The sequence below is a fragment of the Bacillus rossius genome, chromosome 2, assembly GCF_032445375.1.
Source record: "Bacillus rossius redtenbacheri isolate Brsri chromosome 2, Brsri_v3, whole genome shotgun sequence".
Taxonomy (NCBI): Eukaryota; Metazoa; Arthropoda; class Insecta; order Phasmatodea; family Bacillidae; genus Bacillus; species Bacillus rossius.
The window spans coordinates 108,722,289-108,744,521 of NC_086331.1; the positions used below are offsets into that span (position 1 = coordinate 108,722,289).

The following is a 22,233-nucleotide window of genomic DNA, read 5'->3' on the forward strand; positions in this document are numbered from 1 at the left end:
ATGCTCGCGACGCGCGCTTCTAGCGCGGCGCTACGGTTATCTATGGTTGCGAGGTTTGTTTACGTTTGACGTGGCGTGAGGCAAACAATATTGTTGAATGAATATTTTAATCATGATGGATGGTCAAAAAGATAAAAAAGAAACGCAAGCAGTTCACTTTGAAGGAAAAAGTGGAAATTTTAAAAGAAGTTGACAAAGGCAGGAAAAATGCAGATGTGGCACGTTCGTTTGGTTTGGTGACCACTAAACTGTCAGCAATAATAAAGGATTGTGAAAAAATTATTAAATTGTACGAACAGTCGCAAGAGACTTCACCTAGGAGATAACAAGGGAATTCTATCCCAATAAATGTATGTGTGGCCTATAAACTGCCAGAGAATGCTTGTAAGTTCGTGAGCTGGCATGCCGGGGGAGGAGTTATCACTAAGGATATAGTACCTAAGAGAGCCAGTGCCATGTAGTGCACAATGAAATGAAATCATTTCATGAATACCTGCCTCATCATGCTTTTCACGCACCAAGTTGACTGGCCATCTTTGGAAATGTCTTTATGCAACAATCCTACATTTCTGTACAGTAAATAGCACCACCAAGCTAAAAGAAAACATAAGTATTGTACAGCGTGAGATTTTGAATATCTTTTTTGACTTCATAAATGATATATATGATTTAAGGATCAAAATGGACAAAATTATGCAGGGAACTACAAACCATTTCTAGTTAATTTCAAAACTTTTCATGTACATGTGCCATTGCTAGTTTTCATTGTATGCCATAGAGATGTCACAAGAATGAATAAGATATATAAATGCCCAAACGCACAGAAAACAAGCCAAAAACATCTGATGTCAAATGTTAAACACACAGACAGTACAAAGAGAATTTCGAGAAAGGAATTAGTTTGAAAAAATATCACCTCACAGACAAACAGTGGGCTGATGAGGCAGTTGTTGGTAACAAGAACAGAAAATACAAACTACAATCTTGGACAACACATCACAAACAGACGAACCGAACAATGATACAAAACATATAATCCGGACAAAACCACGACACCACAGCGGCGTACATGCAAGCCCAACGATAAAACTAAAATATTCTGGACAACATAATGACGATGGCACAGACGAACACAGTTGGCTTCCTAAGACAAACAGTTGCGACGTTTCGGGAATTGACATCTGTTCCTGTCATCAGGCACAAACTTTTCTAACTAAGCAAGTTGTTTGCTTGAATGAGCCATATTTTCAAATAACTTGCTAAGTTTGCACAGCACTTTTTTTTTTTACAGTATGAAAAGTCAAAGCTACCAGATAACATTTTTGCTGCTTAAGTCATGTAAAGGAATTTTTTCCCCAAAAGTATAGTATGTTTGATTTTATTTTGAATTGTTATCAATAGTAGGGTTATTTATAATTGCATAAAAAAATACTTAGTTACAGTATCTAATAATTTGGTACAGGTTGGGGATTTAAATTTTTTAAGAAATGCCTATTAAGTCAAAAAATATGACCCTTTTAAATTTTGGGATTTTTGATTTTGATTAATTTGCCTATCAACTATTCTAGGCTTGATGTTGAGTTCTGGGGCAGTCTGTATAAGGTTAAGTATTTTACCACAGATTTGGATGTGCAGCTAGTAACATTGTCTTTTCTGATGGAGAACATACATACAGAAGTTATAAGTGAACTTTATAGATCTTCATGCTGTAGTGCAGGTGTCCTTTGTTCAAGTGCGCTCTCTTCTTCAGAGGTAGCACCGGTCAAGTGTCTGGCTGACTGGGAGACAGAAGGGAATCTGGTGTCGTGAGCGGAGGGACAGATCATGTAGAGAACAGTTGTTTGTGAATTTCAAATGATGAAGCGCTGCATGAGCATTTGAGCCAGTCTCACCTGCTGTAGTATTTTAATGTTTTTCTTATAGAGCAATTGCTTATCAACTGTGGTTTTTTTCTGTGCATTTAAGTTTTCTTTTTGTGTTTTATGTTAACAGATTTATATTACTGTAATAATGTGGTTGTGGTATTAATTTATTTTGCACTTTGTTTTTGTGTTTGGAAGTGTTTTTATTTTTGGCATTGTCTTCTGTTGATGACACTCTGAGACTTCAGTAAAAGTTGTGGAGAAAAATATTTTTCATATATTTTTTGAACTTACCATAAAGTAATGACTAATGAAATAAGTTTTTGATTCTTAAGTAATGTTGAACTTTTCTTTTCTTTTTCATTTAGACATCATCTGCAAACTGCATGAGTCTGGGATGGAATTACATCTTCGTAGGGTGTGCAGATGGCATTGTGCGATGTTTCAATCCTATGACTTTGCAGTTTGTGACAACTTTACCTCGGACTCACTACTTAGGGTTTGATATTTCCCAGGGATTCGATATCAGGTGAGATTTGTTGTTTTATATTTTTATGTATAATTTGCAAAGTATTTTGTTTTGCTGAATTTTAATTTTATTTTTGTGTATGGAATACTGTTAAACATAAAAATATTTTTGAATAATTGAATATTGCATCTGTAACAGTAAACAACAGTTTTAGCTCGGTAGGTCTCAAGTTACCGGTATAATTTTGTGGAGTATTTTATCCAGCTGGTAGTGAAATATACATTACAGCTATTAGTTATGCACTTCAGTGAGCATCAATTCACCAAGATCGTATAAAAATCAATCCTGGACTAATTTTTTTTTTATGTTGCTTTGTGTTTTTTTGGCAGGGAGGTCATTAGAGATTGAGATAAATGACAACACAGTTAAGGATATAGAAGAAGGATCGATTGTGGTCTTGAGTAAGGAACCATTCCAGCATTTGCGTGAAGTGATTTCAGGAAGTCATAAAAAACAAAAATCAGTATGGCTAGACAAGGATTGGAAGCTAGGTTTTCATTAATGCGAGTCAGTGTTTTACCACTTATGCCATGTAAGCAGGAGAACTAAGGGCATGGAATCAGGGTGGCACCTATGTGTGGCAAAGGCTTCTGAGCGTTGAGGGTCGGAAGACGGTTGGGGTGGTGATAGCTGCTTGCAGAACATGTGACAACCTTAATGTTTTGGCGAAATAATGGCTGTTAGTTGAAAAATTAATCTTACGATTGGGCATCATGGGCAAAAGCATCATACAAATAGTTATTAGACAAATTCTCACAAAAATATTTATCTCCAGTGTTTTATTTTAAAGTAGAATAGTTTAAACATTTAATTGCTCAAAAGAGAAACCTGTTGTATGGTTTCAAAAATTTGCAGAGTTGTTATCTGATTATTTTTATACTTTGATAAATCATAAGTAGGTAAAAAAAAATGAATATGCTAACAATGATGTGCTGTGAAATTCTTTTTTAACAACAGATAATGAAATATTGTTATAAAATATATTCATTAATATTTTTTTTGTGCCTACCATGTGCACGTCTCCTCTTTCCCCCTCCCCCAAAATGATACCTATAAGTTGCTTGCTTTTAGCACACAAAAATATGCCACATGCATCACCTTTGCTCACATGTATACCAGCAATTTAAGCTTCATGCATTATCATGCTCTGTTAAAAAGAAGCACTATCGACTAAGGTAGTTGCATTCTGATTAATTTATCACGAACTTACAAATAAGGCAAATGTTTATTTATGTAACTAAGAGTGGTGAAAAGCGGAGCGATGGGATCAGGGTTGGCACGTTTAAAACAAAATGTTTAAAACAATATGTTCAAAATTGTTTAAAACAATACACTCTGAATAAAACAAGTTTAAAACACAATGTTTAAAACATTCTGTTCTAAACATGTTTTTTTTGTATGTATTTTAAAAATGTTTTATTTCTTACGAAAACAAAAACTGCTTATTGACATTTTCATCACAAGCATCACTGTCTCATTGTAAGTCACCAATTGTAATAAATATCCAGGGTGCCAGTTCCACTAAGTTCATCTAACCTAATTAAAATTTGTTTTTGTTAGTTAAGTGCACGGAAAACAGTTACAAGTTTGGCAGCCTTCTCTGTTCCTAGCCGGTTCCTTGCAGTACTATGCACAAACCCGAATGTGGAGAAAAGACGTTCAATACCAGCTGACGAAGCTACTGCACTGTGTAACTGATGTGCCAGGTGCAGAGTTGCATGATGAGTACTTTTCTCCAAAGCCATCCACCATACTAGAGGTTTAATCTCTTTTAGTGTTACAGGACTGAATAAGTATTATCTTTGAAAGATTTGTGCAATGGGAGTGCATGACTTGATGTAAGCTGTTGGACATATGCCATTGCTAAGCACAAGTATGTCTGTAGAAAAAAACTACAAAAAACACTAATGACAAAAACACAAATAAAGCAAAAAATTGCTGTTGTCAGGATATAAACACCACACAATAATCCACAACAGGAATTTGGTCACACCTGTGTTTTCGTACCATGTGCGTCTCTGCCTGAGGACGGGAGCAGATTGCAGTTCCCGAAACGTCGCGTGTTTCTGTTTTAGAAAACTGTCATGTTTGTTTCGTCTTTTCGTTTTGTCGTGTTTTTGTCTCATTTTGACTGTTGTGCTAAATTTTTTTGGGTTCAATTAATTTTGTGCCGTCATCATTTGTGGGTTTTTTTTCCTTCGTTCTTTTTTGAAAAAAACTATTGTATTTGTTTCGTCTTTTCGTTTGTCTGTGTTTTTGTCTCGTTTCAACTGTTGTGCTGAATGTTTTGATTTCAGTATTTTTGTGCTGTCAACATTTGTGGTTTTTTTTTTCGTTCTGTTAGTCCATTTTTCTTTGTTTCGCAGACCATATTCCTGTTGTGGAGTATTGTGTGGTGTTTATATCCTGACAACAGCAATTTTTTGCTTTATTTGTTTTTTTGTCATTTGTTTTTTTTTTGTAGTTTTCTTCTACACACATACATGTGCTTAGCAATGGCGTATGTCCAAAAGCTTACATAAATTCAGGACTGAATAAGTACTCCTTGAAAGGTGAACTTTTTGCCTTGTACTTAATAATATCCGGAATGGCTACAATCAGGGAAAACCGGGAAATGCCAGGGAATTACATATTCAAAAATGTGTGGCAATATACCTTACACCTGATGGGACTTCTGCTGAAACCATATGTGCAAAACATATTGTGGTGATTTTGATTAAAATTAATATTAAAAACAAAAAAAAAATTAAACTTAAAAACACTCTTTAAAACATGACAAACTGTTTAAAACAAAAAAAAAGTTTAAAACAATAAAAAACATGTTTTTTGATTTTTTTAAAAAAAACTGTTTTTTTCCCAACCCTGGATGGGATCGAGAGAGTGCTACTGAGTGGCGCGAGACTGTGTGTGGACAGGCGCGAGATAACAGGCGAACCACTGTTGAGTCTAGCTCCAGTGAGGAGTGCGAACTGTGGAACTTGACAGACATTGAGTGTCTTGCGAATAAACATTTTAAAGTGCGAGTGATTGGTGATAAACTGATAAGACATTTTTAAGTACAATTGTTTATTAGTAATGTAAATATTAGTAATTAATATAACGGTAATAAAACTTAATTGTGCTATCCGTTATGAACCCAGTTCTCCCCACATAGGTCGTAACAATATCATGTTAAAAAGTTATATGATGTTCTCATTTTGTGTGTTTTAAAATTTTATTTATGTTTACATTTCAAATATCTTATATATAATGCTTCCTATAGTCATATTTAAAAATGTATATGTATTAAGACAATTATTTTACTTAGGGTTTAGCATAATTTTAACTTTTTATGAATAGTTAGATGTGTCTTTACATTTTGAAATATTATGTCACATTCATTTATTAATTTGTTACAGTCATATGGTGCAACATCCAAACAATGCCAAATACCCAGACACAATTGCAGTGACGTTTGATGACTCTAACATGAAGTTAACTTGCATTTACAATGATCACAGCATTTACATCTGGGATGTGCACGACATCAAAAGGGTAAGTGTTGCTTTGTTCTGGAGACACAGTTATTGATATGACTGTATGAAGCAGTAAACTATGCCTATTACCTTAACTGTAATTCCTTTGTGTTTATGTGTTGGGGGATTGGCTTAAGACTGTTAATTCGAGATACCGTATTTACTCGCATATAGGTTGCGGCAATTTTACCAGATTTGATGGGGGAAAAATGAAGTGCGACCTATATGTGAAGAAAATTTTTGAGGAATTTTTTTTGCAATATTTTGCTTTAAAATGCGAAAAAGAAGTTTATATAGGTCTAGGCAAATTTATTTACAATGTACACATACAGCGAAACCCCTTATTTACGTTACCGTTATTTACGTTTTCCCGTTATTTGCACTATATTCTTCAGGTCCCGTTTGGTTCCCATTTAGTCCAATACAATACTTTCACTCAAATTACGACTCAAAAATCGAATCCATCCCGCTATTTACGTCACATAACAACCTTAAACAACCAGAAAATACCGTGGGTACTTTAAGAGTAGATAAGATTAGCTAGTAGGCCTAAAAACATCGTGAAAAACGTAACGTTTATAGTCGGCAATGAACATTTTTAATCGCAAAATATACATATTTTATAATATGAAAAGTTGCTTTTATTTCTAAACATATAATAATTTAAGCCTAGGCGTGTAAAAGTCCGAGTAATTATAGCAGGAGACAATCTAAAATGCACGAGGGAAAAACGTAAACTCACGAATGTATAAACGTGGCTGATTGTTAATTTCTGATACTGTATTTATGTCACAACTTAGCCGAAATACTGGTACAAACTTCACAAGATAAAATGAGCGGAGTCTTGGCAACTGTTTTATACGTATTTTATAATTTCGGAAGTATTGTACAGTTGACGCATATTTTTTAAACTAACAATTTATTTCTGAGGATCGTAATTAATTAATTATTCGTATCAAGACATCAAGATGGACGTAAACTTGAACGTGTCACGGCAGCGAGAAAACTGGTGCGTATACCAATAAACTGGTATTAGAACTGGTCAAAACTGGTACACGGGAGATGGAGCTTATATATTTTTTCCGCTAAGCTCGCATCTATTGGCTGGCTGCTGATGCAAGGTCACGAGTCTGGGCGGAGCGTTGAGTGAGTTATACTGCGCATGCGCAGCTCAGTGAACAAAGAGAGCCAGCTGGCGGCTACGCCGCGCCGAAACAGCAGCTGATCGAGTACAATGACCTTTCTCCGCGCACGGCGCAGTAATGAATTACCGGTGCGACCTATATGGGAGGAATCTTAAATACCAAATTCAAGACCTCAAATTATGGGTGCGACCTATCTGCGATGGTGACCTATATGCGAGTAAATACGGTAATGTGCGCCTCCTGGCGGAGACACTGTCCTCAGGGTGTGTGGAAGTGTGATTTGTATCCCCTCGCACATTCACAGCAATATGCTAAGATGTTGCATGCTCTCGGCTTTGGCACGCTATAAGATGATATTGATTAAATTGGCTCTTATAAATGTCCCACATGTCGGTCTCGCAGTAAGCGGTTAGCATGTGAATGAATACAGTAAGAAATACACGTGATTTGGTATTGAGATTTATTACCCGTCATTGCTTCGTATGCCTGTTATATACTTGATGTTAAAAATTAAAATGCAGAAAAGCCTAATGACACGAATCAGTTTACATAATGTCCAGAGCCATTTTGTGGTTGAGTGAAGTTATCATGATAAAGACCGAACTCTGGCTAGCGGATTACTATGAAATTAAACCTAGAAGTCAAGCCCCCGAGGTAAGCTCAGAGGATGATTAAAAGCGATTAAGAATAATTAAATATACTGGGATGACGAGGATCAGTTGAGATACAAGAGTGATACCCTCTGGTGGCGATGCGACATAACTGGGACGAAAGTTGTGCACTGGACTGGCTACTGACACCAAGTTAAACTGACTGTTAGGTTGTCACAATTTGTACCGTTATTACAAAGATAGTTAAGCATAAAAATTATGTAATGAATTATATATAAAAATTAATATTCAAAACTATAAAATTATTTGGCGGCCTTTAGCAAGTTCGGTTTGGGTCTGTTTCTATGGTTAATATAATTGAGATAAAATTATCATATAAAATATTTTTGGGATCCTGAAAATAACACATAACACTTGGGGCAAAAAGGAAATGTTTATACAATTATGAATTAGTTTATAACAAAAACGAAGCACTAGCACTAATGCGCCCTTTTGCGGAAGTAAGTGGGGTTATAGCCCAGGAATTTAAGGTTTTTACCTCGAAAAAAATAAGGTAAATCTGAAAATTTGGTCATTGATACAAAACACCTTGCTGAACAACATACTGAAATTCCCCTATTTTCCCATGCCGGCGTCATAATTTTTTTCGTGCAATAATGTCGTAAGTCCCCCTAAATGATACAAGGACGCAAATGTACACCCGAAAACAATTTGCATCAACTGAAATCCACGGGGATCGATTCAAATTAACCACTGGACCACACCAATGTTATATATAAGCAGACACAGTAAAAAAAATCGACTTGAAGTAAAAATATTATAGATCGAACATTGACAATTGTCCGAAAATCATGGAATTTATGAAAAAAACTATCCATAGGTTAAAAAGTACCGCAAATAACAAAACATAAGTTGCACAAAATCAATTCCTTAGGATTTGAGCTTTTCAACGGTGTATCTCACACTGCTCTGTGACAAACGGTTACCGAGATACGGTGGCTCATGTACCAGCGTGCGCCATCAGATATGACTCGGACGGAAGGCGGGATGACATTTTCACCCGTCAACATTCTGCTTATGGTGCTTCTAACGAGCCATTTCTCTAGTAAGATATAAACAGCTTTGTTATACTGTGTAGGTAATTTTACATATGAATAAATTATTTACTACATTTATGATATTAAAATCTCAAAAAACATCTCGTACAATGTTATACCCTGTGTAGTCATTTTTAATTCAGGTTTTACTTTGTAATGTCATGCACTATAACAAATTCTTTATTGGTATCATAAGAAATCTCAAATAACGAGAAACAATAACACAGAAATATAGTTTTTGTTCACATACCTCAGCTAACTACATATGATCTGGGTCGTCATTGATATCTTTAGCTACATTCCTATAACTTCTACCTCTACAGCGTGTGCAAATCATAGAGCACGGAAGCCAGCAATGCGGCAGGAGCACTTGATCCACACTCAGATCTACATGCACATGAAATGAGATGTAGAAGTTCATCGGGAGCTGGTGGCAAGTTACTGGTAATCGGAAGAAGTGTTTGTTGAACCTCACACCAGCCCCAGTTGATTGGTGTTAAAGTATTACCCAACCAATCCTGGACCTATAATGCAGGGTCAAAATATGATCAGTTGATAAGGATTGCCAATAAAATTTGCTGTACACACAGATCCTTATAATGTGAGTTGTCGTACCTGCAAGTAAGTCCTGCGCGAGTGTTGTAAGGCTGCGGACCTTGTTGGAGGAAGGTTCGCCAGCTTGAAGGTAGCAGTCACAGCTTTTCGGGCCACAGTTCAAGCATACAGATGTCCACGAAGTTCATCCAGGGTGGAGAATTTCTCTGTAGTGTACATGTGGATAATGAATTCCTTGCCAGCAGCAGTGATTTGTTCTGCAGTAGCAGATGTGTTGCTTAATATGGAAGCAATGTTCTGGAGATGTGGATTTTGTTTCAAAAGCTTCCAAGCATTTTTCTTACCTTTACGTAAAATGGCGGAAGGGGTGTCGCAGCCAGTGACTGCATGAGCAAACAATAAACAATTCTTGAAGTCTCCGAGTTGTTTTTGAATTTCACAAATGTTGAACAATTTTGCTGTTCTAGTATTATTTCCAGGTCTGTGAACACTGATGCAAGTGTTTTCTTTAGCTCTTACAATCAGCATAACGATATCAGTATCATTTGCTATGACGACAACTGGTGTTTCACAGACGTCGTTTCCCATGGTAGTTTCCACAATCAGTGTGTCTGCGTCTGCCGGTGCCTGAAGAACAGTGAGTACTGCTTGTTCAAAGCTCTTCGAGAGCAATTTGATGAGTTGTGATTTGTTGTGTGTGTTATTGAGGAAATCCTTTTTGCGGAGTAGTGACAGCTGTATTCTTATCGAATTTAAAGTTTCTTGAGCATCTACGTGATGCACGGCGCTTTCTTTCTTCTCCTTTGGTTGTAAGACTTTTCCATACCCATCGAACACAACAATGGCTCTGGACGAATAATGTTTCACAACATACTGTAGGTAAGAATGAACGACTTCACCATATGTTAGTGGGTGGTCCCAGACAAATTCATGTAGAAGAAAACCACCATCAATGATTATTGTGGCTACTTCATTTATTCTGTCTATGCACTGGTGGGAAGTTAAGATCTGCAGCAGCGAAGACTTGGGTGTCTTTCGCATTGATACCTCATCAAACAAAGAGGGTGGCCTTGGTGCAAGTTCATACTTCAGATACTCCATCAAATCACCACATTGGTGGTGGATGGCCCATCCAATGCTCATAAACAACTGTTGGGGACAGACGGGAACAATTTCATCCCGTATGCTAATACTTCGGCTCATAGCTGCTAACGGATTCACCCTACTCTTTCTTGACAACTTGACATTGCCGAAGTTCTTACCTAACATACTCTTCATAGCTGCAACACCAACAGACACAGATCAGTCACAGTTGATGTTGTCATCCCCAACAACACCAGAGTCAATGGAACGGAGACAGCCAATTTCGCACCAAGGAGAAAGCGTGTCCAGCCATAAGCGAAATGTTAATGCTTGGAAGCTTTTGAAAGAAAATCCACATCTCCAGAACATTGCTTCCATATTTAGCAATACATCTGCTACTGCAGAACAAATCACTGCTGCTGGCGAGGAATTCATTATCCACATGTACACTACAGAGAAATTCTCCACCCTGGATGAACTTCGTGGACATCTGTATGCTTGAACTGTGGCCCGAAAAGCTGTGACTGCTACCTTCGAGCTGGCGAACCTTCCTCCAACAAGGTCCGCAGCCTTACAACACTCGCGCAGGACTTACTTGCAGGTACGACAACTCACGTTATAAGGATCTGTGTGTACAGCAAATTTTATTGGCAATCCTTATCAACTGATCATTTTTTGACCCTGCATTATAGGTCCAGGATTGGCTGGGTAATACTTTTACACCAATCAACTGGGGCTGGTGTGAGGTTCAACAAACACTTCTTCCGATTACCAGTAACTTGCCACCAGCTCCCGATGAACTTCTACATCTCATCTCATGTGCATGTAGATCTGAGTGTGGATCAAGTGCTCCTGCCGCATTGCTGGCTTCCGTGCTCTATGATTTGCACACGCTGTAGAGGTAGAAGTTATAGGAATGTAGCTAAAGATATCAATGACGACCCAGATCATATGTAGTTAGCTGAGGTATGTGAAAAAAACTATATTTCTGTGTTATTGTTTCTCGTTATTTGAGATTTCTTATGATACCAATAAAGAATTTGTTATAGTGCATGACATTACAAAGTAAAACCTGAATTAAAAATGACTACAGAGGGTATAACATCGTACGAGATGTTTTTTGAGAAGCAGGAGCATAATTTTAATATCATAAATGTAGTAAATAATTTAATCATATGTAAAATTACCTACACAGTATAACAAAGCTGTTTATATCTTACTAGAGCAATGGCTCGTTAGAAGCACCATAAGCAGAATATTGACGGGTGAAAATGTCATCCCGCCTTCCGTCCGAGTCATATCTGATGGCGCACGCTGGTACATGAGCCACCGTATCTCGGTAACCGTTTGTCACAGAGCAGTGTGAGATACACAGTTGAAAAGCTCAAATCCTAAGGAATTGATTTTGTGCAACTTATGTTTTGTTATTTGCGGTACTTTTTAACCTATGGATAGTTTTTTTCATAAATTCCATGATTTTCGGACAATTGTCAATGTTCGATCTATAATATTTTTACTTCAAGTCGATTTTTTTTACTGTGTCTGCTTATATATAACATTGGTGTGGTCCAGTGGTTAATTTGAATCGATCCCCGTGGATTTCAGTTGATGCAAATTGTTTTCGGGTGTACATTTGCGTCCTTGTGTCATTTAGGGGGACTTACGACATTATTGCACGAAAAAAAATATGACGCCGGCATGGGAAAATAGGGGAATTTCAGTATGTTGTTCAACAAGGTGTTTTGTATCAATGACCATATTTTCAGATTTACCTTATTTTTTTCAAACTTTCTTTAAATATTAACCTAAAACTCCTGGGCTATTAGTGGCATGCTATTCACAAACCACGTGTCACACACACTTCGCTGGTGGGCGGTTTGAAATATGAAGCTGGTAAGCAGAGGGGCAAATCCGGCTCACACGTCAGTAGATTGTATTGCATTTGGCTAATACAGATTTGCTTATCATTTCATGTTCTATAACAACTCTTTCATTTTTGCTCTACTTTGTTTTATCTGCATGAGTTTTGACCAATGGTGACATTGGCAACAGTGATGTAGAACATTTAAATTAGAAAGATTTAGTGGGAGAGTATGATAGATAATGTTGAGATAAAAATATTAGAACATAAGCTAGTGTAAAATAATGACAGGCAATATCTCTAGAATTGTTTATGGTGCAATAGCAATCCTAAAACAAAACAAAAAAAAAGTAATGCTGAACCATTAAGCAAGACTAGAAATTCTTCAACAATGTCACAAAAATGAAGTTCAAGCTACCATCTGCATCAATCCCAGACAAAAATCTATTTGGAAATTTAATTAAATTGGAGCAAAGTTGAAAGATTTTCATGCCAGAAATTTGCTATGTCTCAGAGCACCTGCATGTTTCTTAGCAATAGTGCTAAAAATACTGAGTTTTTAAAATAATAATACACTAGATGGGATGCCATGGAAAATTACTTGTTATTCACATCATTTTGACCTATTTTCTATGCATCATTATAAGAAGTGTAAAACTATTAATGATTGCAATCTGTGTTCATATTTTACTTCAAATTATGCTTTACTATCATCATTCATGTAGTTATTAAATACTGATTATGTTTTGAGATTTTACCCTATCAACTAGTTAGACCATACAAAATGTGTTGAATACTATTGTGATTTCAAATTCATTATATATTTGTAAGAAGGCTGTAGTTTGTCATTTGTAGGGGCAAGATTTTACGATGAATTGTGATAAAACTGAAATTACACCGAAATGTATAAATAACACCAAAATGTAAGTTTATAACTATTTACCACCAAAATGTTGTTCAATTCATCAAATAAAGCAGTTTAAATAAAATTTTGGCTAAACCACTCAAATATTGTTTAACATCCATAATTTAATAATATTATTTCAATATGATGAATGGCCAATGATAATTTCTTCCCAAAGTTCATTGACTTCTCTATGAATTAAACAGTCAGAATATAGTTCGCAAATTGGATCTGTATGGAGTGTAAAGTTGGTAATTCTTGCATTGTAATAAACTGAAAGCAAGTGTATGTTTGTGATGCTAGGTTGGGAAAACATACTCGTTTCTCTTTCACTCGGGGTGTATCTGGGGAGTGGACACGTACCCACTTTTGGACAGCAGCCTTCCTTCAGCGATGCCGAATGGTTCTTTCATCACGTGCTCCAGCGATGACACTATTCGTGTGTGGAACCTGGAGTCCAGTCTTCCTGCAAACACTCACTTCCAGAAGAATATTTACAGTGAGGTAGGTGAAACAGGCATGTGCTGACGTGTGTTACTTCTTAAGCAAAGATTTACAGCTCTGTTATAGAACAGTTATTTTTGTGGTGTTCTCGCAGATTTTTGTCCTTGGTGTTTCCATCTGATATTTTTTTCTGGCAGTGAATTACAATTATACAATTGGTTGTTTTATATAAGTGTAATATTATGCATACAAGAGAATTTATGATGATCGTGACATGCCTTTATTATATTAACAGCAAATGTTAACAAAATGGTTTTGTTGATAAATGGTTTAATAATAATTGTTGAAGGTTGTGCCATGGGTGCACCAAGGAACCAACCCACAAAAGTAAGAATCGGAGAGCAACGTGTTTTTAGAAATTTTTTTTCCTAAAATTTATGTGATTGCCACTCAGAAAATTAAACTCACTTTTCACAGATATAGCAGTGGGAATTTGCTTAACAGATAGATGGATACTTTGTGGCAAAAACTAATAAAAATCATAAAAAAGTGACACAAAAGGAACATCATAATCAAAGTTAAATAAAAGTGCACGGGGGAAGGTATTTTATTTATGTCACCAAAAGGTGAAACACTGTGATAAGCACATCGTAGCTAAATGTTGCCGGGTGACAGTCACATCAATGTCAAGGTATCCGAGCTCAAGGTAGGATCAGACATGTTTTATTGATAGGCTGAGCTCATTGGCTAAATTGTGTGTTGTTTGGAAACTGAAAAAGTGCTGTCAGTACTGTATTGTTATGCAGTCCTTAATGGCACTGCTTGGTTCAATCATGCTATATCATAAACTATATAATGCATCAGCCATATTTCTTGGTGGCAGTGTTAAGAGGCCTGCATACCTGCCAATTTTTTTAGGTTTTTTTAAAAGTTTTTTTTTAGTTTTCATTGCATGGAAATAACGTAATTCAGCACATCATGAGCAGGTGTCGGGATGATTGGTGGATCAATTATTTACTAGTCATTGTTTGCCATTGGTAGGGTATTTTCGTGTTGTGATTGGTGTAGATGGTAAACTAAAAGGTTAATTCCAACCATGTTTTTGTATGGCCAGAATGATGCTGACACCAATTAAGTTAAATAACTAGTATAACAACGAAAACTACTAATTTACAACATGAAGATAGTCCTTGAAGTGTAAAATGTTTTGGAAGACTATGATTTATGATACACAAAAATATTGTTAGTTCACTAATTCCTTTTCATTGTTTCTTTCCATTTCATTCTTCATTGCACAGCACATGTGTGTAGTAGCCATGGAAAACTTTCTCACACAAGTGCAGGCCAGTTGACAAAATTCAGCAAAACATTGGTAGTCTTAAAGTAGTTCATATATTTTTACGAGGTATATTGTTTTTAAATATATAAAATATTAGGGGTGCACGAGTACTTGAAATGTCGACTAAGTTTTAAGTACTCAACTCAAGCTTAATTTTAAAGCTTGAAAAATTAGAGTACTTCACTGTTTTGTCTAGAGAAATAATAAAACAATAATGAAACATCACTAACACAAACCTGAGTAATCTAGGCTTACACACGTAGTAATTTGGAGCTCGTCCAATGCAGTTCAGTAGGAAACGTGATTTGGTTTATGCAGAACTGATTAAAAAGGTATTTGTTACAACTTAAGTACTTCAGGATGCAACGCTTATATTCTCCTGTCATTTCATTACTATAAACAATGTAGATAATTAAGTATTGAATTTTCTAGTGATGGTGGCTTGGCTGATTTTACCTAATTTCATACCGTTTTTATAATTTTTTTTGGAAGTATTTGCTGTCATTTAGTGCATTGTCATCATAATTTTGTTCACGTTAACCTATACTACAAAAATAAAAAGCATATCTTCTATTGAAGCACCATACTCAAAATTTTGTTAGAATTTGCTGCAATAAAAACTGTTTCTTTAAATGAGCTTCGAATAGACTTTTTCACATAAATATTTTTTATACCGTTTGTTACTGAAAAGAAATAAACGTACGAAATACACGTCTGTTTTACTGTCTGCATAGCTAAAAATGATAATGGCACATGTAAAATGAAGCAAAGACAAATTAACAACAATTGACGAACACGGACGAACCATCATAGTTACCTCACAAACAGCTTAGTTACCAATAAAGAACTACCATAAAAAGAACTATAGTTACTGCAGAAGCACATAACTACCACAGATGCACTATAGTTACTGTAAATAACCGAAAGTATGTATTGGGCAACTTAAATGTTATAGCACTGCTACTTCACTACCGAGCACAAGAACAATATTATTGTACATGCACCCTGAATATTCTTGTATTGGGCGTATATTGTATAGGGAAATAACGATCTTGAATATTTAAAATAGCAATAAATGATGGTGTTGGTGTACAATTTTGTTTTTATTATAATGTTCCAAATTAACATCCAAAATTTAAAGTATTTAACTGCAATTCAACTGGATAAATATATTTTAGTCCTTGTGCTGCATAATATAATTTGAAAGAGTTTGTTCTATTTTTTGTTTATTAATTGGCACTGGTTGTTTACAAATTTTTGTAATGAAAGTTTATTCAAATAGCTAACCTACATTAAATTATACAGTTGTAAAATTCTTTTGTAAATATAAATACTGAAGGTAGGTACCATAGAATAATATGCAGCTAGCACTATAATAGTAAAAAAAAATCATGAAATACTACTTGTATGTACAGTGTTTACTCTTGTGTCACTCAATCTGTTAGTTGAGCTTAAAAGGAAAATGCAAAAAAAAAATCGCTTACTTCTCGAACTCTACTCGAAAATACTCGCGTGTTTGCACTACTCGACTCTACATTAAAATATGCTACTCGTGCACCCCTATAAAATAGGGTCTATTAATTGGTTTGGGCATTATATTTGTTGTGAGCTATTTGTTTTTAAAAATGTACAGGTTATCAGTTCTACACAATTTTGTCATTGCTTGTTTTAAGATGAATAAACTGAAGCAATACCATGTTCTGAGAATGCTAAAGGATTGAATTTTCATTTATTAAGAAATAAGATAAGGGAGAAAGATAAGCATATTTTAGTTTATGTTCATGTGACCAAGGGCGGATCCAGAATGATGGTCATGGAAGGTCCAAATTACAATTTCTGATACAATTTTAGTATATTAAGAATTGAAGTATTTATTTAGTACATTTTATTTGTGGTTCAAAATGTCATATTATCTATAGCTCTGCAGTAAAATAATACTTTGGTAAGTTTGGAAAACTATGATTAGGAATTAGGAGTAAATACAAAAATTGTTCAGGGGAGAGCCATGCTGCTATGCCCACCCCACCCCCCCTGGAACAACCAGTGCAATTGACATCAGTATTTCACATGATAGGAAAACCACCATAAAACTGCATGTTAAAAGTGTGATGCATACAACCAGAAGATTTCAAACTTGTGTGTTCCACTTGGAAGCACTGATTTGGACATAACATATAAGAAATTAATGTTTGTTTATTTTTTTTGATCGTAGTGCTTAATATTTGAATAGTTTCTGTAGAGCATACAGGTGCCCTACTTAAAAAAGTTTTCAAACACAGAAGTTGCGAGAGAAAAAAAATGGGTGTGGTTGGACTGAAACTTCTGCATTTGTTTAGGAAATCAATTCCTGTGCAAAATCTGTGTTGGTAGTTTCTTACAGAATGGTCCATTTTCTGTTTAAACAGATGGAAGCAATGACACAAGTGAGAAGTTTTTATTAGATTGTAGTGAAATTTTACAATGATAAATTACACAAAATTATAAATGCTGTTTTGTCCATTCGTGTCCTGAAATGAGAATCTACTGGAAAGAATAGTGCTTTCTCAATTTGAGTATTACAAAACAGCCTAAAATTGTGTTCACACAATTCACCTGCAATGATAGGCCATAAAAATGGTGTTGCAGTTGTTTTGAAGAAAAAAAAGGCAGATGGTTGTCTCTTGGGAGAAGATTTAGATTTTTTTTGAACAGTAGACACCATTTCTTAGTTTTTATTAATGATGTGTTAAGTCCAATATTTTCATCGAGTATGACTGCTTACAGAACTATTAAGGCACAACAAACATCATCCAGTCCCAGCTCTGTTGAACACAACTGAAAAATATAAATATTAAGAAAAGGCTTTCAGATTCTGCTACTGATTCCAGCTGTAAGCAAATAGCTTCAACTTCAGCTAATAGTTATAATCCATTTTGAAGAATTAAAGTCCATTTGCAAATCGCGAAGAGAAACTATTTGTGTTTCTTTCGTATGAACTCAAGGAATTTTGTTTTTCTTTTGAGTGCTGATGGCTTTTGAAACATTGGATATAAAACTTCAGTCAGTATCTCCACACATGCACATTTTGAAAGAACTGTTGCTCAATGTTTTAAAAGAACTACAGATTTAAGATTTTTATGGACATATGCTATTGCTGGTTGCACTGTATGCCATAAGAAACCTTAATAATGGACAAAAAATATGAATACGCACACACACATAAAACAAGCCAAAATCATTCTATGTCAAATGTGTGTGTTGTCCCTTCATCTCTCTACGTCAAAGGCAGTGGCGAACTGTCGACTTAAAGACTTCGCAGCCCTTCCTATAACTTTCACATAGCAATATTTTCACTGTTAGGCCAGCATAGATGGTAGTGTTTCAGGAAATATTATATTAGCTTTCTTTACTTTACATGTGTTTGTTTGAGGTATTATAGTTTTGTTAGTTTTCTCTCATTGATACACTTATTTCTTAAAAGTGTGATGCCCTATCCTTTTAAATGCTTCATTAAACAAAACATTATTTTATGCTTTTTGAATGGAATCAAAAAAAATTCTGATTAAAATAACACATCCTTTATTTTTGTTGGTTTTATGTTTGATCATTAATTTTTAAATTTATAACATGCTCACCAACAGTTTGGGAACTTTTGGGAACAGTTTATGTACTGTATTGTTGTTATTTATGTGTATGGTACATCTTGAATTTTCAGGAACTTTTAAAGATTGTTTATGTTGATTCTTCACTGAGCTTTATAAAAAATCAAGATCTGTCTGACAATTTAGAAAAAAATGATGCTGCGACTTACGACAGCCGTAATGGTGTGCGGTCTTTATGCATAAGTCCAGATGGGCAGCACTTGGCAACTGGAGATCGCATGGGTAACATAAGGTAGGTTATGAATGAATGGTTTGTTTCTTACTATAAAGTCATTCATTAACGATGTTGTTTGTGTTCTATACTGTTATGTATTATTTGTAGATGAGGAGAGCTGCTATTGTGAGTAGTCACCTGTGAAACATGAACAAATATTCAAAGAATATGAACTACTAATGAACATATAGGTCAATCCAGGAAACAAGATGCTTCACAAAGTATTTAGTCACAAGAGAACTTGCACTAAAGAGCGAGAGTGAATGCATAAGTACGATAGCACACAATTTATTTTAGAGTTGCTTGGCTTCTGGGTTTTAGCCATGGCGAAGGTGAAGATATAACCAACATTTCAGTCAACATTGCAGTAGGATAACTGCTCCCTGATGATGGGGACTGAAACGTCGACCAAAATGTTTGTTATCTGCGCCTTCTCCGCTACAGCCCAGAAGCCAAGCAACTCCAAACAATGGCCGCAAAAGTCTGCAATCTTTATTAACAATTTATTATTCATTCCCAAAACCAGTAAAACATGATAACAACTATTTGCATCTAAAATTTCAGGCTTCAGTACAAGCTTACATCCCCTAAGGCACCAGGTCTGTAAACATATCAAATACAATTTTTAGAGACAATAAAATTTTAGAGAAAGCAAGGGCCTGAATATCAAGACAAGAACAAGCTTTAATTGTATGGGTGTCTGACCGCCGCACTCGCATTCGCCCTGCTACTGTCTCGACTCATCATGTGAACGACTACGCTGTTAAAAAAATTATTAAGCTGTATAAATGCATGGCCGATTATTTCATAAAACAAAACTCCGGATTTTATTATATCTTACGGGTGTTGACACACCCAAACTCATTCAGTGACTCTTAACATAAAGATCATTTAAGCCCTCACATGAAACAATATTTATGTAAAGTTTTCTTCTCCAAAAATATTATTTTATAGCATAAGAGACAAAAGTTATTTAAGGACACTTGAGAAAACATAATGCTATTGGCTACTTAACATTTAATTCCTCTCCTACCTGAGAGCTTGGCAAACAAGAACATTTACATTACTATTAATATTATTTAATGTGTATATTCAAGTAATTATTAAATATTTATTATTTACAAATTTACAGACAATTATTTAAAAAAAAATACAAAATGTCTTATGACTGAAGGCGGAGCCCAAAATCTGTCATACGTCTGGTAAGTCTTTAGTTGGTTGTCCATATAATACACCGCCGGTTAATACGGTTCCAATCCATATAGTACTCTCCTCAAAATAATGTATTAAAAGTTCCAATGAGTTGCCCCTTTGGGTTGTCGACGTCTTCTCTTGGGATGCCACACACAGCTCGACGCCTTGTTCGACGCAGATGATGACTTCTGCAACAATTCGTCAGCGGCAGGAACTCCACTCTCAGTCGCTAACTCCCTGACGGTGGACTCGCCTACTCCCGGCGCTTCCAAGGAGTAGCGGAGCCAGTTTGCCACTCGCAAAGTAGCGGAACCAGTTTGCCAATCGCAAATACTGCAACTTGGTGACCAGCAACACAAGTTCACACACACATTCCTTAGGTTTTGCAAGACTTGCTATGACATCAAGTATTAATGCTTTTAAGTTTACATCCTCTCGCAACTTCTACTCGCCAAAACGTAAATGTAACTGTATACAAATGACATATTTCTTGGTTATCTGCTCCTACACTGGGTACAACGTTAACTCCAGTTATGTCTGTTATGGTTAGCTTGCCTCCACCTCGTGAACCTCACCACCATCGCCTGCCGTTTGTGACCTCAATTACATAGTTGCTTGAGCTCTTAACTTTAGCAAATGAGTTAGTCTGTTTCTTTAACTCAAGCAAATTGTAGGCAATGAGGCTTGATAGAGTCGAAGTCCATCTTCTCCCGACATCATCGGTGGGGTGGCGGCAGTGGGCAGCCTGTTGACAGTGTATATTGCAAGGTGTTTTGGCAGCGTGGCAGTCTTTGGTGTCGTCCGTTGGGCTCCTTCTCCTGCTGAATGATCTGAGGAGAGTTTTATATATACCTTCAGATGAGTTCGATACCTTTGTCAAAACATCCAGACGATCCTGGACAGTCGCCTTGATGAGCACTATTTCCGCTTCCGACCACTGGGCGGGAGTTACGAGGTTTGCCAAACTTTCCAGACCCCTGTAGAGGCAGCGGCCGCAGCAACCAAATGCCCTGTGCGCTGCTTGCATGGCTGGACAGTATCCATTTCGCAGGGGCACACATTAATTTATGTATGGGTACACGGGTACCAGTAACATATTCTCGCTGTGTAACAATCAAAGACAAAGTCTTTTGAAGTAATAATAGAGACCAGAGTGGCCAACCCCACTACCTAATATAACTCCAAATATAAATAATGCTGACACATCCTTTTATATCAAGTTGTACAACAAAAACAATTATGACACAAATTGTTTTGTATTGTCAACGTGTGTTTTAAAATAGAAATCTTTAGTATCATCCTTCAAGAGTAAAGTTACTGGATTTAGCAGTCAAACTATTTAGTAGGGTCCCTTGTATTTCAAGGCTAACTTGTTGCTGAATTTGCAACTAGCTTTGCTTAAATCAGACTCTTCAATAATACTAGGCCTATTCCTTTATAGGGCACAGGATCATGTTTCTCATCATACTTCCTCTTCATTTTAGCATAATACCGTTTAAAATGATTAGCAGTTTTAGCCCATGCCATTTTGTTTTGCTGAAGCTACCATAACAAGGGTGGCTTATCTGGATATGTTGAAAAAAATGGCTTTTTCCCCAATTAAAAGAGGGTGAATCTGTAAACTTTATTTGGCAACAGGAAGGAGCCCCTCCCCATTGGAATCACTTTGTATGAGAGATGTTGAATGTTGAAGTCCCTGAACGTTGGTTTGGTCGCAATGGCTGCCTTGTTCATCTGACATATAACACCATGTAATATTTTTTCCTTTGTGGCTTTATAAAAGATCATGTTAACATTCCACCGCTACATAATGATTTGCCCGAGTTGAGACACAGAATTGAAGAGACTATTGATAGGTAGGATGAATGCCATACAACTAAAGGTGCACATATTGAACATTTGTAAAAAGAACTATGTAGTTAGTTTACCTTTAATTTGATGTATGATTTTTTGTAAATAGTCTAAATTAAAATGTTATATTATACCATTGAAACTGGGATATTCCTTTATGGACATCCTGTATTATGTGGTTTGATAATTTTTTTTTTACCTTTCAGAACAATTTTATTTAAATTTAGAAATTAAATATTAAAGGTGATTTTTTCATGTTTTAATCAAAATAGATGGATTTAATTTTTGACATGCAATGCAGTGCAATATCTTTAAGCATACATCAGGACTTTTGTAGTGCAAATTTTCCATTAAAACATTGCAATGTGTCCTGTCATTCCTACAGTAA

At 35.8% G+C, this 22,233-nt stretch overlaps 1 protein-coding gene across 4 annotated transcripts in view; it reads left to right on the forward strand.

Annotated features, from left to right (window-relative positions):
- LOC134529596 (mitogen-activated protein kinase-binding protein 1) overlaps nt 1-22,233 on the forward strand; it is a 121,121-nt gene that overhangs the window by 25,086 nt on the left and 73,802 nt on the right. For all 4 annotated transcript variants that reach the window (XM_063363863.1, XM_063363862.1, XM_063363865.1 and 1 more), the window contains exons 8-11: nt 2,231-2,391; nt 5,790-5,925; nt 13,466-13,666; nt 18,640-18,818. In XM_063363863.1, coding sequence (XP_063219933.1) covers nt 2,231-2,391; nt 5,790-5,925; nt 13,466-13,666; nt 18,640-18,818 — 677 coding nt within the window. The remainder of the gene's footprint in view (nt 1-2,230; nt 2,392-5,789; nt 5,926-13,465; nt 13,667-18,639; nt 18,819-22,233) is intronic.